We start from the raw sequence: 14,923 nt of genomic DNA, 5'->3' as shown, positions 1-14,923 counted from the left end.
TGGTGAAATTTGTTGTCAATCTCATAAATTTCTGAGCCGGTCGGGCTGATGCAACTTTCCCCAGCGTTTCAAGGCCCCTCTTGCAGCAGGTGGGCAACACATCAAGACGTTGCATCAGTTGTTACGACGCCTATGCGTATTCTGTTCGATCCAAATCACACAAACAACATTGCACTGTAAAAATTGTCGTCGGTGTAAAAAAATTAAAAAAAAAAAAAAAAAAAAAAGGCTAAATAACACAACAGTTTGTTGTGAACCTCGATGTAAAGTATCAATGACAAGTCATATATGGCTGATAACCTACACCAGAGCAGGGGGAGAGGCCATCTAGTGCCATAGTTCCAACATCCAAAACATCGCTGTCATCCGGCCATCAATCCAGGCTCTTCAGCTTGCTGGAAAAATGGAGAGTTGACATTTGGGTGATAGTTTTGTTGTGTTGGGTATTGACGCGCAGGCTGGGTTGTTATTTACCGCCCCGTTTTTTAACAGGTCAGCTGTTCCCTTTTGTCAACAAACACATGCGTGCTTTTACACTAAACAAACACAGGCAGGGTGGACGATTCCCACAGGCCCCAGTTGTGTGTGGACAACCTGACTGTCCAGGAGGAATGTACGAAAACTCCCGGCATTCCTGCTGGATACCAGCCTGCTGTACCAACGGACTCATCTGTGCTCAATAGATTATCTATAAATAGATGGCATTATCTGCCATAGTAAGAGGCTGCACAACTGTAGGAATCCCAAGTATAATTCTGTTTTTGAGTGACTTTCCTCACTTCCTCCCTATATGCTCTGGCTTTTTCATGAACTTGCTGCGACAGTATCGGCAGGCGAGGCCAGGCTGACAGCACTAACTCGAATGTGATCCAAATTCCTATTTATTTAGTAATATCAAGCCACCTGGTCAGTTTTACTTTAATTTTTTTAAAGGAAATCATTCAAATGTTAATCGTAAATAGTTGTCTGAGTGGATCGGAATATTTGTGCTCATTTCTGCAGCACTCGCTGCAGGCGCCGCTCATTTTTTTATTTTTTTTTTGTCGTTGTTTTGTTTTGAGTGTGATGTAAGCGCTCTTAGTAGGTCAGGTCAGCCTGAAACAGGGTTGCAGTGACAGGGAAAGGGAGGAAAATAACAGGTAGGTAGTGTTCCGCTTTAATGTCCAGCATGTGGCCTTTGTACTGACACCCAGCGTTGGTTGTTGAGATGCCCTTAAGAGCGCAGTCATCAGCATCATTAGGAGTAAATCCACCTGTGGTGTGTGTGTGTGTGTGTGTGTGTGTGTGTGTACGAGTGTGTATGTGTGCACAAATGCATCCAGGGCGTGAGAGAGTTGCAGAAATTCAAAAATCCCATTTCAGAATCTGCTTCCTGTTGTCTCATTCATGACAGCGCTGTCAGGTGCCTCTCACAGTCAGGTGCTGTGCGTGTGTGTGTGTGTGTGTGTGTGTGTGTGTGTGTGTGTGTGTGTTTGTGCTCCTCGAAAGCCCAACGCCATCTGCTCGAGCCGGGGCGATGCGTGACAAAATCTCCTGGCGCTTTCTGCCTTTTTTTTGGGACCACGGAGGAAACAGGAAGTGATGTCACAGGGTCACAAACAGGATGCTGTGATCATAACACAATGAGAAGGCTGCGGGGACCCAGAGGGCAGAGAGCGAAGCCCCGGCATCGCTGCTGCCTTCCAGCGTGAGGCAGGGTTTGTGTCTGCACAGAGGTGCACGAGTGACCATGGTGGGAAAGAACTCTTCAGCCCTCTCAGGCCCGGTCGGGGGCCAAAACCACGTGGGGGAGGAGGAGGAGGAGGCGGCGGGGAGTTAACTGATTCATTTTTCTGATAAAGTGAGTGTTTTTCTAGTCAGGCCGGAAAAACTCCTTTTACCAAACTTGTTTTGCCCCAAATGCATACGCGTCTCCATCAGAAGAGGATGCCCAGGTCACCAGGGTTAGCAGGATGTGAGCGGGGGGGGGCACATCTCTCAGTCCAGCGTTGATTGCTGCTGATTGGGGCTGTTGAATATCTCAATTAAGTGGAGAGAGAAGAATGGAGGCGATCAACGGCAAAGATAACAACTTAGAAGCCACTTATGAGAAAATGCAGCTGAGCTCAACTGAAATTTCTGTGATTGGTGCATTTTGGATTTATTAAATCTGATATTTTACCTGTGCACTTTTTTTTTTTTGAAAATCTAATCTCAAAGATCTAAATTTATATCTAATATTTGGGCACTTCCTATGCTTGGATTGTGTCGTTGTCCTTAATTAACAGTACAACTACTTACAACACTCCAGTATTCCGAGCTCCAGTATTCCCAGTAAATGGGAATCATTGCGAAACCTACCTGGCTAAAATCAATTTTCAGCTAAAAGGAATTCTCAAAACCCCCAGAATTACCCAGTCTGACTCACCACTTTATCACTCTATTTCTCTTATTTACGTGGATTCAAACCAGATCAACTGGCCCCCATCTGGCCTCCCCTCCCTCCGGTGCCAGGCCCACTCCTCCCATTTCTTTGCACGACTGTTCAGAACCAGTGAAATATTGCTGTTAACCCCGAAGGCGCTCGGCCGCTTGTGAGCCTGTAAGTGCTCCTGTGAGGTTTTTTTTCTCTCTGTTTTTGTGGTGGTGGTGGGGGGGGGGGGTCTACGCGCCGTGTGACACACAAGCATGACGAGAGGCCTGGCATATGCTGCTGTTTTTATGGCACTACAGACTCCCCCCCCCCCCAAACCCAGTGGCATCTGTTTGGTTGGCTGATTGTGTGTGTTATGAGAGCTGGGGTTGGGTGGGGGAGCGCTCCCCTTTGCCCCCCCCCCAGTGCCTGGCTTTGTTTCGCCATTTCCAGCACGAGGGGGGTGGCGACTGTGGAAATGGATTTAAATTTCAAGCCAATTTGAGGGGGAGAGCTATGGGTGGGGTGGGGGGGCAGAGGCGTTTCCAGGAATGACTCAACGTAAGAATGCCGCGCTGTTTTCTGACGTTACATAGGGTGTGTGAACGTAAAGGCGCAGCTGGATTTCATCCCCCTGAAGCCCCCCCTGAAGCCCTTTACAATCGAACCCAGGTTGAAAATCTCCCTCCGAATAAAATGTGAGACTGACGGACGTTTACACTCCTTTTCATTATTAAAAGCCATTTTCAAACGTAGCTTTCAGCCTTTTCCCCCCTGGTATTTACTGACCTCAAATTAAAAACAGTTGTCTGGGAAGTTTTATTCTTCAGAAGTTTGGTCCTTATAAATATGCATTATATACAAAATAATATTATAAAACATATAAAGAGCAGTGTGTCATACTTAAATTAAACTCTGGAAATAATCACTTTAAAAAATTACATTATTGGTTCTGAACTCTATTATAGGCAGGCAGTGGTGTGACAGTCTCTTCTCCTGGTTTGGAGTCTCTTTGATTCTCTCAGTTACGTTGCATTAAAAATACTTTTTTTTTATGCAACTCTTTTCTTTCCCTTGGATCTCGCTGGCACGGCACTGGCTATCATGCCGTCGTGTTGTTTTTCCTTCCACAAGCCCACGTTGATTTTAAAAAGTGATCTTCCCAATTTAGTCCCGTAGTGCAAACGATCCAAAACAAAGAGGAGAGGGCAGGAATTTTAACTCCTCTCTTTAAGGCTTCTCAGTGAATTTGGGCTGCATACAATCTTCTTCGATGCATGGAAAAGTCCACCCGGTGATTCTCACATTGATTGACAGTTGAAGATTGGTTTGGGACATTCAGAACTCTCGGACCTGCGTCTTGCATAGCAGGGGAAGGTGGCAGGAGGGCGTGTGTGAAGGGTCATATCCTAGGCACCTTTGTGTTTTCTGTTTTCATCTGATTGGTTGGCTGCCAAAGTCATCATGATTATCGCTTAAGGCCAGGTCAGGAACGAGGGACGATCGATGATTAGCCTCCAGCACCGTCTTCTGTCCAGCACGGCCCGGGATTACAAATGTCACCAGTGTTCTTTACACTTTACGACGCGCCACAAACGCAGAGGTCCTTCACTGTACAGGATTTTGCATACAAACACTCGGTGGGTCAACATATAATTTCCTTTTTTCGTTGTTGTCCTTGCAGAGCAGAGGTCTCTGCCCTGTCCAGTTCTCAAGTGTTCCAGAGCAGCAGTGGACATCTTATAACAATCTCCGGTCTCTTCTCGGCATTTTGTAAACAATCCAGAATGTGACATTCTGCCTCGATTGTGTCTGTTTTCCTCCGTCCAACCGTTTCCCTCACAGTTTATACCTGTCGAGGACAGAAGGGAGAGTGAGACGTTGCAGCAGAACTACCACTGGGGACTGTTTTAACAACACTTCAGAACCATAATAGGTCAGACGCTGTGGTGTTTGCTTATTTTCATTGGATATGAGGATCTTAAAAATTCTTCCAAATGCCAAAGTAGTAAAGCATAGCGCCTTCGAGACCTAGCTGAGCCAAACATGCGCGAGAAAATATTCGGATTCTCGGCCAAAATGGCCCGTGGTCAGGGTAAAAAAAACAGGCGATGTCACTCATGGAGACCGTGGACTTCACCCCTTTATGTCCCCACTGCAACACAGCTCGTGCTACAGCCTCACGTGGTCTGCTGTCACGGATGTTGGTGCACTAGTGAGATATAGCTCACTTGGGAGGGCGTGATGTGTTTCACATTGAGGATCTGCATTTTTGGCTTACCTCGGTTGCTATGACGCATTCCCTCCTTTCCTCCGCTATAACGAATACCGACTGGTACATGGAGTCTCTCGAGGAGCATATCGTTGATATCCTACACTCTGGCTTTTCACTGCAAACACAAATCATGGACAGCTTTAGAGCAAACTAGAAGCACATGGCAGCGTCAGGCATGCACATGTCCAGCAGCCCATGTGTAGCTCAGCATTTGTCAAATGTGTATATAAAACCATTCAACTCCATTTACACCGGATAGGTCCAAAAAATAAGGCATAGTCATAAGTGCCCAAGTGTGGGTCCTCTTACCTGTACATTCGATTCAAGGGCATTTTGTCCTCTAAACATTTGTCATAAATTAGACTTTTATCCTCTTGCATCTTTTCGTCCTTGAACTCTTTTGATTTGGAGCTGTAAGGGTCCAAGTGGTAGTTTTTGTGGATAAAGTTCGATTTCTCCATGTCGCAGTCGACTTCAAGGCTGACTTTCTGGTTGGTGTTCTTCAGCTGGGACGCTGGGATCAAGTTGTCCCTCTGGACGCTGGACAGGTTGTTCATGGTCTCGGTTTCCGCCTGCTCTCTTTGGGCCTGCCTGTGGATGTGCCTCAGAGCCAAGCCCACCATGCACAGCAGCACCAGCAGTGCCACCAGCCCCACGGCCAGAGACACGGCCGCCCACTGGAAACCATCTTGAATTTCTCCCTTCGCCACGGGAGACGTGACAGCAGCGAAGAATTCACAGCGAGGTCCGGTGAAGCCGACCGCGCAGGTGCAGGTTGCCGGAGGTTTGCCCGGACCTCCTCCGCCGGCGCAGCGACCCCCGTTAAGACAGGGCCGAACGGAGCACTCGTCCAGGATTTTGTCGCAGTTGCGTCCACCGTAGCCGGCGGGACAGACGCAGGTGTAGTCATTGATTCTGTCCTGGCAGGTGCCGCTGTTGAGGCAGGGGTTGCCGGCGCACTCGTTGATGTTGATTTCACATCGCTGGCCAGTGAATCCGGCACGACAGCTGCACATCCGCATGCCACTGTGGATCACACACAGACCCCCTGCAGAAGAGGAGACAGATGTTAGCATAAACAGCAAAAACAATCCTCGGTTTTGCATAGTTCAACAAATATGGCGAACTGCACAACCAAACAGACAGCAACATCAAAGCAATTCATTTCCTGAGCAGAAAAAAAAGTAGTAAGCAGGCCAACAAACCCATAAAACATTTCAGTCATCGCCATTAAATCCATCGAGTATCTGCAGCCTTGTGTATTGTTGTAATCTGGGGCCAACACAAAAGCCCTGCCTGTTTACCTGGGACAGAAACCGAACCGTGTGGGATATTTGTCCTCTTTCATCAACAACTGCAGCGAGCCGTGGACGCATTTACAAGCTGCGACTACGAGCTGCCGAGTGTTTATACGCAGGACAATAGACACCGAGTTCCCACCAATTCCTGTTGTTTCTCACTGCTTCCAGTTGTAAGAATTCGAAAAGGGGGAAAAGGAGCGAGGGGAAGTTCAAGAAAGGGGGGTGGGAGGGGGTCAAAGAGGAGAGGAAGACTGTACCATTAGCACAGGGAAGCGACGTGCACTTGTCCACTCTCTTTTCACAGTTGAGTCCTGTGTAGCCGTGGGGACACTCGCACATGTAGCTGCGGCCATTGTCCTTTTCCCAGCACTCGCCGCCATGGAAACAGGGCGAGTCTGCACAGGTCAGCAGTCTGTGTTCACAGTGGGAGCCCTCGAAACCTTGGGGGCATGTGCACACGTAGCCGGTTTCAAGATTCTGGAGGGAAAAGACGGCAAGAGAGGACAAAGGTTATTTGGCGGATAGTCGACAGAGACGTGCCTAAATATTCCCGTTTCCAACTCACCGTGCATATGCCTCCGTTCCTACAGGGGTTGCTGTCACACTCCTGCATCTCCAGCTCACAGTTGACTCCCGTGAATCCGGGCAGGCACGTGCACGTGTAGCTGCCCTGCCCGGTGTTCATGCAGGTGGCGCCATTCACACAGGGGTGATGATGTGTGCAGAAGTTGAGATCTGGGAAACAGGAGAGGCGACTCGCATTGAAAACGAGGAAACTATTTTGTAAAGCCTTCAACTTAATCCAAATTGGGGGGGGTGGGGGGGTTGTACCTTGGTCACATAACAGGCCTCCCCAGCCCTCCTGACAGTTACACTGCCCTGGCAGCTCGCAGGTACCGTGCTTACAGGCCGGATACTTTTTACACTCGTCGCAGAATGTGCCCTGCCAGCCTTCTCTGCATCTGCAGGAGGGAAACAGTTCGTGTTTAGTTTATGGATCCTGTGAATGCTATAAATTTGTGGTTATTTCCATGAGCATCCTTTTCCAAAGGCATGCGTCTGGGAGTCTTTTTAACGTTCCGTGATCAGGCAGAAGCTTGAGCGAAGCCTTGTGGTTTAGTGTATCAGCCTAACAGGTTTAACCTCAATTTTGGTCTGATTCGGCTGTGATGGATTTGCATCTAAAATGAGGGCAAAATAGGATTCGGGGAGGAATTTCTCACAGTGATGTGTGGGAATTATGCCCACTGGTGAGTAAACATGGGGCAACGGAGACACTTTATGGCACCAACGGCTCATATTTTTTAAAATACACATGCAGGAATATATGGAAGAAGATTATAGCTGCAAATTGACATCTAGTTTTGTATATATATTTGAAAAAGATTCTAACACTCACACACACTCTCCAGGTTTGGAGCAGTTTCCATTCCTCTCGCTGCAGCCTTCTAGACAGATTGCTAAAAAAAAAAAGAAAGGGGGGAGAAACGAATATATTTTTAACATCCAGTTATTACGTTTCACTCACCAAGGCCACAGAGATCTTTGTTTCTTACAGATCTAAACCTGTCCTCCACACCCCCAGCTGCCAGGGAGAATGGGAGGGGGAATTTAAAAAAAAATCGGTTGAGGGTTTTGTTTGTCTCTCTGTAAGTGCCCCGGTCTTACATGACACTGATTTGAACGGGACAACCTTCCAGGCGGCGGCCGGTGAGCGGCCGGTTTAGTCCGGAACAGATGCTCGCTCTCAATAGCAGACAGCTGTCACTATTGTTGTTTGCGGTCTGCCGCCACCATATTTGCAGCTGCCACTGCCGCGCGCCCAACAATGGCCAGGGACTCCGCGTCGCTGGCGCGTGGCGGATAATCGCGCCACGATTAACCTTGGCGCGTGCTGCCGGCACCCCACCGCTCGTGGATTAAGTTACCGGGCACGCGCTGCACGGTGCTTAATGAAGGTGCAGCAGGAAACGTGATATTTTTTCCTACTCAAACACGGCTCTAATTTGACCCGCCGACAGTAAAGTAACCTGAAATTCCAGGTACGCAAACACCTGTGGTGAGCTAAAATGGCTTCTGTGTTTGATAGGTGAATATTTACGCTGTAAAACACCACAGTGTGTCAAATTTGCCTCCACAAAACAGGGTGAAATTTCTGCTGAAGTTTCAATAAACTTTTAACGATTGACCCAATAACCTGCTTAACTACAAATACATTGATTCGATAATGCCTCCTTTTCCACCATCACATTTTAGAATAAGACATCGGAAATGTCGTCTACGAGCGGCCTGGACCGTTTAAATTGAGGACACGGGGCCACTGGAAGCCAAACCGGAAATTATAGTGTCTGAAAGATGCCTCATCTATCTTTCTAGTGTATATTTTCCATAGTCAGAGATGATTGATGTGTCTGTAATTGAAGCACGTGACCCCATCTGGTTAGAATTTGGCTCCACTGTTAAAATAGCACATGCCAATTTCTCCCTCAGCGCCCAGAGTGATATGGATGACAGATAGGCTGTATCACAGGCGGTCACATATCCAGCACATGGTAACTATTACTCTCCTGCTGCCTCTTTTCAAGTTGCTCTTTGATTAATCTCTTTGAAAAGGGCCCTTGGTACTGTGGAGCCCAATGCCACCGGATCTTCTAATAGGTCTGGACAGAGGTACAGAATTGCTGATCTCGTAGGTGATATCTTCACTGAGTTCCACACCAAAATTGCTAATGCTTGTTACACTCTTTGGCCGGTGACCTATGACCTTCTGGGCCCACATGCGTTCTTTTAATTGTAATTACACCAAGTTCAGTCTGCTCAAACGGCCCCGTGCGAACATCTGGCTCAGCCTCTGGATGACTCTACCAGAATGCAGATATGCGGGTGCGATAAACTTTAGGGTGTTCTTACGTTCTTCGCAGTATTTGCCCTTCCATCCCGGCAGGCAGGACAGCTGCCCATCCCAGTTGCAGGTGTAGTGGCCGAATCGGTCGTCCCTGGGCGTGCATTTTTTGGAGCAGCTCTCTCCGTAGTAGCTCTCGTTGCAGATGAAGCGGTAAGAATATCTGAGCTCTGTCTGTTTCACCGTCAGAGCGTCCTCAGCCCAGTCAGTTCCTACCGCCAGCTGGCTCCGGATGGTAAATAAGCTTATCAGTAAATCTTGGTTGTTTGAGTCTGAAAGATGAAACAAAAAAAAGTAGAAGGAGGAAGTCAGTGGGAATAAATTACAGGATAATTGTTCACCTTATTGCATGATTGCAGTTTTATAGCCACAAGTGGTAACTATTGAATAACTTTCATCATATCATATTGATGAAAGGCAAACTCTGGTTGTAATTTCTTTTTTTCCTCTTCTCTCTTTCCGTCAGCAAAAAAAAAAAAAAAAAAAAAAAATTTCCCAGGGCAGTCTCCTCTTCCAAAGGGCGGAACAGAGTAAGGTGTAAAATACAGGAAAATGTAGTCGGGGGGATTTGGCAGGCACCGCGTCTTCTCACCAAAGACCACAGCTCTTTCCCACGCCAAAAATAAACCAGAGGAAGTTCAATTGTATTGGGTATAAGAATGAAAAAGGTGTTCTGAAGTTCAGATCAAGAACAGAACAGGCGTGAAAATGAGTTAAATTGTAAACGGGTTTTTAACACAGAAGGTGAGGTGAGGAGCCTTCTAGTGACTCATTTTGGATTATTGTAGTATTTTCTGAGCCAGCCTGGGTGTAAAACGGGGGAACTTGGAGAGCATCGTGACTTAAACGTACAGACAGAGCTCCCTCCTGTGGTAAAAAAATGGCTGCACTTACCTACAGGTAGATTTCCATAAGGTGAATGCCAGGCCTCAATTATTAATGAAAATGACCCCTGGGGAGAAAACACACTCAGTTAATTGAGATCCCACTTTGCACACAGCTCCCCACTAAAGCGCATTACAGTGGTTGTGCTCTCATTTGTTTTGAGGTCGGCTGTTTCACCAGTTTAGAGGACATGTGTGCGTTAGATTCTTCTCGATTTTGAAGTGAGCGTCGTAGTGAAGCCTGTTTGTCAACACTGTTACCTAATAATATGGATTAGACGCGCTGGCCAGTACGGGTGCGCTCACGAAAGTACTGTGGCGTCATAATAACGCTCACTGGAATAAAAGAACTCCAGTGTGCGCGCCGGTGCGCGATCTTACCGGCCATCCGAAGTTGAAAGGTATCTGGATGGGTGAAGCGCCGCTGTCCTTGGCGCTGAACGAGTTCGTCCCCAGCACTGCTGTCATTGTACTCCCAAAGATGCAGTCACCTGGCGAGACCACCGCCTGATAGTTCTTCAAGCAGATCCTGAAATAAGTCCTGCAGTGGGGTTTGCACGCGTTTCCGTTTGCCAGCAAACCTTTGTGATTTTTAAATTCGTTCAGACTGAGCTCAAAAACGCCGGATCCAAACACCTAGAAGAGAAGGAAAGACGATTTAGGACCGGCGCGGTTATGCACAGCTAATGGTTTTTTCTGCTTTTATATTCTAAAAAGAAAGACGTAGCTCTCCGTGTTGGCGCTGAGACCACAGGGGGAGATGTCTTATCCTCCTCCATACCTGTGATATCAACGTGGTGCTGAACGCGATGGTAAAGGTGAACCAAGCTGCCATCCTTGTCGCTTCTCCAGGGCAGCCGCGTCACCAGCCGAACAAAACCTCCCTACTCCAAAATAAATAAACCAAGGGGGAAAAAACAAAAACAAAAAACAATCAAAAAAGGCGTATAAATCCTTCTTTTCACTCCAAGGGAGCTCTCAAGTAGCTCCTTGTGTGGCGTGCGTCAAAACCGTTTCCAATTTCCAAGTTATCCAAAGGTGAGGGAAGACCAATATCCACAGCCTCGCTTCCTTTCTTTCAACAGGCGTCCTTTCCTTGCATGGTACTATACTCCACAATTGTCTCCCCGTTATGTGTGCGCAGCTCGAAACTTGTTTTGGTGCTGAACTGGGTGCGTCAGTGCGCCACGGATGTTCTCCACTCGTCTTATTACTCCTGAATGAACCTCAGCCTGCCTCCTCCCAGATATATACACTCCGCTGCTCATTACATAAACTGTCAGTCACGCCGCTGACACCGCCCCCTCTACATATTCAAACCCCCTTCCCTCCCAACCCAACAATTATCCAGATTTAATACCTACTGGCTCTGCGCTGACTGACCACCATGGATACTGGGCGATTATTAACAAGCCCAAACATCTGTTGACTTATTTTTAGTGCGCAATTCGCTGAACTGGCGAGAGTATGGACAATGAAGGAGAGCCGAAACTTCAGGAATGGAAAGCAGGAATTCAATTACTCCTTCTCCTTTCGCCCTTTTACCCTCGGTTACTCTCAATTGCACGCCTAATTAGCCCTTTACACGTCGTCAAGGGGCCATACGCACTATTTTATTCCTGACTGCATCCAGACGGGCTGTATTAAAAACAGTGACGCAGAATTTTGTCTAGATCTTGCGTAGATGCGAGATTCACATTTATACCCACAGTGCGCACAAAAAATCTAAAACGCACGTTCAATTAAGAGTTGATTTTTTTTCATTATCAAAAGACCAATTCCTTGAACGTAATGCTAATCCTATATCTCCACATTGTGTCCAATTTCCCCACTTTCCCACCCCCCACCACGTTATGTTGGGTGTGTATTTCATCTTGGCGGTGGCGTGCGCCCCTTCATGCCCACCCAAGCGTTTAACGGTTTAGCAGCAGCGTGCCTCCTATTGTTGCGGCGCGTGTCCTTTCTCGCCCTCATGCGGGTGTAATGTGCGGGACGGGAACATTTAACTATTCAGCTGTATGTAAATGCGCCCCCCACCCCTCGTCGCTCCCTCTCTGCGTGTGTCACACACAATCACCTGCATGCGTAAAATGGTTTTATTTCTCCCAGTTGTACCCTCTGACGGCTAATGGGAATGGCCTGTGCTCCACCAGATAAAGTAATAAATAAATGGCCCGAAATCGGCAGCACTGATCTCACATTACTAATATATTTACATTTGGATTATTTACACCCGTTCTTGATTCATTTTTCACTTTGTAAAAATGCGGATTCAGCTTCTTTAATTAAATTAACACGGACGAGGAATTATGTTCCTGAAAGTGTCCCTTCATCAAATGCAGGGAAGAAAATTCGCCTTCCATCTCTGCCCCCCCATATGTACAGGTTGTTTTCTGGTAATCTGATTGGTTGTGTCGGTTACTCGATCACCCGTGTCTCTCTCATTTACCATCTGGTGGGAGACTGGCAGCCCGACGCACCGTTTTGGATCGTCTGTTCGCGAAGGGAGCGAGCCAGTTTCGCTCCGACCTGTTCATCTGAATTCTGTTGGGCATCCTGTCGTGCGTTTGTGCGGGAGAACTCGTGTAATCCCGCAACAACACCCACGAGGATGTTGTTATTTGTCGCGCTGTGATGTATTTAATCAACTCCTGCGTAGAGGATGTGCTGGGCGTCTGTCAGAAGCGGCAAAGTGCGCGTGTTTATTAATATGGAATAGTCAGGTTATTAATATGACTATTAATATCACATGGTTCCAATGTGATCATCACGCTTGATGCCAGTGGTGTTGTTCCCCTGACCTTGAGTGTTTGCCTTTCATCTGTTTTCCTACAGTAGCTGTGAGCGAAAATGGAAAGCGGCTATATTTATTCAGTGTTTATATGAGCCAGACACAGTGGATCGGTCGAATGCTGCTCATATTGACACACCTGTTGTTTCTCCAATGGGTCCACGGAGACACAATGGCGAGGCTTTATGCAGCTCCTTTCAGTGTCCGCATGCACTCGGCTGCCGGTTCTGCTACTTGTTGACTCAACAATGCTTGTGATATTTTTGTGAGCCAATCTTTTGAAGGTTTGGACCTCTCTAATGCAGCTGCTTAAGTGCGCTCTCCTCCCTTTGTTTAATTTAGCAACATCCTCCATCTGTACCATTCTGGGTTTTAAATCATAGATGGAGAAATGGGTCGTGATTCTCTCTTGCAACATCACCCTTATCTGCTTTTATAGCCGTGCTGTCCAGTCCGGCTACCCTGGAACGGTCATAAAAACAAGTGACGATTGCGGCTTATGGTGTGTTTAAGAGGCGAGCACAGCTGATAACACAAAATTCTCTTCATAATGAAAATGGCGAATGACATGTGAGCCACATGTTCTTTTATACGCAGATGTAACAAAGCACATATGTGCTGTCATAAGTCTGTCAGATGACATTTTTTTTCATTCTCTGCTCACTGGATTTGGATTAGTTGAACTTTATGAACTTGGAAAAACAACAACTTTTGTCTCTCAGCACCCTCATTTGCAAAGAACCAGCAGCAATGCTGTCAACAGATGCTTTTGTGGTCTTATTTATAACATCTCCCGCTGAAAAAGCATTGTATTGTTACACCCTTATACGATGCCAGAGAACAGCTGGAGGCTACAGTGAAACCAACTGCTCGCTGTGGCTCATACCGATGATGTTTGGACCCTTATCATTCCACAAACTGGAGGCAAGGCAGCAGTGCCCCGATGACTGGATCACTTCAGGCCTTTACCCGGCTCCATTACAGCCCCTCCTTCAGCCCACTGGGATGACAAAAATGTGGATTTGTGGGTACTGGTCAGAGTGTTAGGTCCGTTTGACGGATGCCCCCACAAATGTTTGTGGGTTTGGAGGAACGCTACCGAGCCACGGTTCCTGTTCTCACCATTCTGCGCCAGTCTTTCATGAATAAACAGTGATCTTCTGACAAGGGAGCATAAACAGGTCGATCGGCCGTGCAAAAGAATATCTATTGTTGTGGATGGAATGTATGAAATGTTGCCACATTATTCCAGGATGACGTCGTGCTGGCATTCACAATTTTGAGCTTCTTACGAGTCATCTGAAGTGTGGAAGCTACCGAATATGTGTAGCCTGGAATGACATAAGCGCCATCCTCTTGAATAAATATGCTTTTCAAATATATTTACACATGTGCTTTCTACAGTATCAAGTCGAGGCAGCGTGGACGAAGAAACGCTGAATTGATCCCACAGTAAAGCGCGACTGCAATAAAACAGCGAGAAGAGATGAATATTCACAGTTTTCTGAATTTACCGTCGTTTAATGGCGCTTTACATAACTAACGACCTCAGAAATTCATCACTTGATTAGTTTTAGCCTTCAGCTAAAGTGCGATTCTCGTGTTAAAGGGATACTTCAGTGTGTGATGGAGAGTGAGTCCACAGAAATGTTTTTGAGCTGTAAGAGCATCGATTAGGTGTTTCTCTCTATTGTCCAGGTGATTTGGCCCTTTGACCTGACAGTTATGTGGCAACAGATGGATCTGAACCTGTTGATCCTGCCACCGGGACGCCTTTATTGTCCATCTATATTTGCTCTGCTTGATGCCCCTTATGTCTGGAGTCCAGCTGGACGTTGCCATAAATCATCAGTTAAAAGGGAGGGCCGGTACGAGGCGGCTGGTCGACAAGTGACGTCAAAGGTTCAGACCAGCGAGGTGCCGTTTATGAGCAGCTCTTCAGAAGTCCGGGGCGACCTACATAAACGAAAGCCTCGGGGATTCTGGATTTCTCATTTGCTCCACTTGCAGGTGAAGGAAAAGTACGCGGGGCCATGAATTAGGCTGAAACCGATACCAGTGAGTCACTAATGTCAGCGTGATCATACTGACATTTCACTGGAGCGTAGCATCCTCCAGCCCGCCGCGCCACGTCCTAACCTATGCTTTGTGTTGGAACACTTTCTTTTCTTGGGCTTTCTGGTGTTTACTGCAAACAGCGGCGCTCCTGCACCGACCTGGCCTTTTGACAAGTACACAGGGAACAGGATCCAGCAGGAATGCCGACGCTGCCTTTTTGGAGAAATGTGGGATCTGGAGCAGAGTGCCAACGTCAGTTTAAGAAGGCGAAGGCAGCAATTCTGTCAGATTAAAATCACACAGCTATTGGAGGCTTGATG

General features: G+C 47.1%; 1 protein-coding gene across 1 annotated transcript; it reads right to left on the bottom strand.

Moving 5' to 3' along the window:
• Window positions 1-3,190: 3,190 nt before the first annotated feature.
• dll4 (delta-like 4 (Drosophila)) lies at window positions 3,191-10,992 on the bottom strand. Its single transcript, XM_003971606.3, has 11 exons — window positions 10,536-10,992; window positions 10,136-10,390; window positions 9,765-9,822; window positions 8,879-9,142; window positions 7,368-7,428; window positions 6,800-6,930; window positions 6,534-6,703; window positions 6,226-6,445; window positions 4,977-5,715; window positions 4,674-4,782; window positions 3,191-4,244 (listed from the first exon to the last, which is right to left on the bottom strand). The coding sequence occupies exons 1-11, from the start codon at window positions 10,587-10,589 to the stop codon at window positions 4,239-4,241; spliced, it is 2,067 nt and encodes a 688-aa protein (XP_003971655.1). The 5' UTR covers window positions 10,590-10,992; the 3' UTR covers window positions 3,191-4,238.
• Window positions 10,993-14,923: the final 3,931 nt, after the last annotated feature.

This window comes from Takifugu rubripes, chromosome 16 (assembly GCF_901000725.2).
Source record: "Takifugu rubripes chromosome 16, fTakRub1.2, whole genome shotgun sequence".
In the NCBI taxonomy this organism is placed as follows: Eukaryota; Metazoa; Chordata; class Actinopteri; order Tetraodontiformes; family Tetraodontidae; genus Takifugu; species Takifugu rubripes.
Note: the sequence above shows the minus strand (reverse complement) of the source record. Positions and strands in the feature narration are given on the sequence as shown.

What these genes read in the sequence shown, in the direction of transcription:
- dll4 (XM_003971606.3), bottom strand. Translation starts at nt 10,589, where the DNA reads ATGGCAGCTTGGTTCACCTTTACCATCGCGTTCAGCACCACGTTGATA. An exon ending in GGGCAAATACTGCGAAGAAC is followed by an intron (nt 7,429 to 8,878) that starts GTAAGAACACCC and finishes TTTTTTTTTTAG; the next exon opens with CAATCTGTCTAGAAGGCTGC. An exon ending in AGGCCTGTTATGTGACCAAG is followed by an intron (nt 6,704 to 6,799) that starts GTACAACCCCCC and finishes CCTGTTTCCCAG; the next exon opens with ATCTCAACTTCTGCACACAT.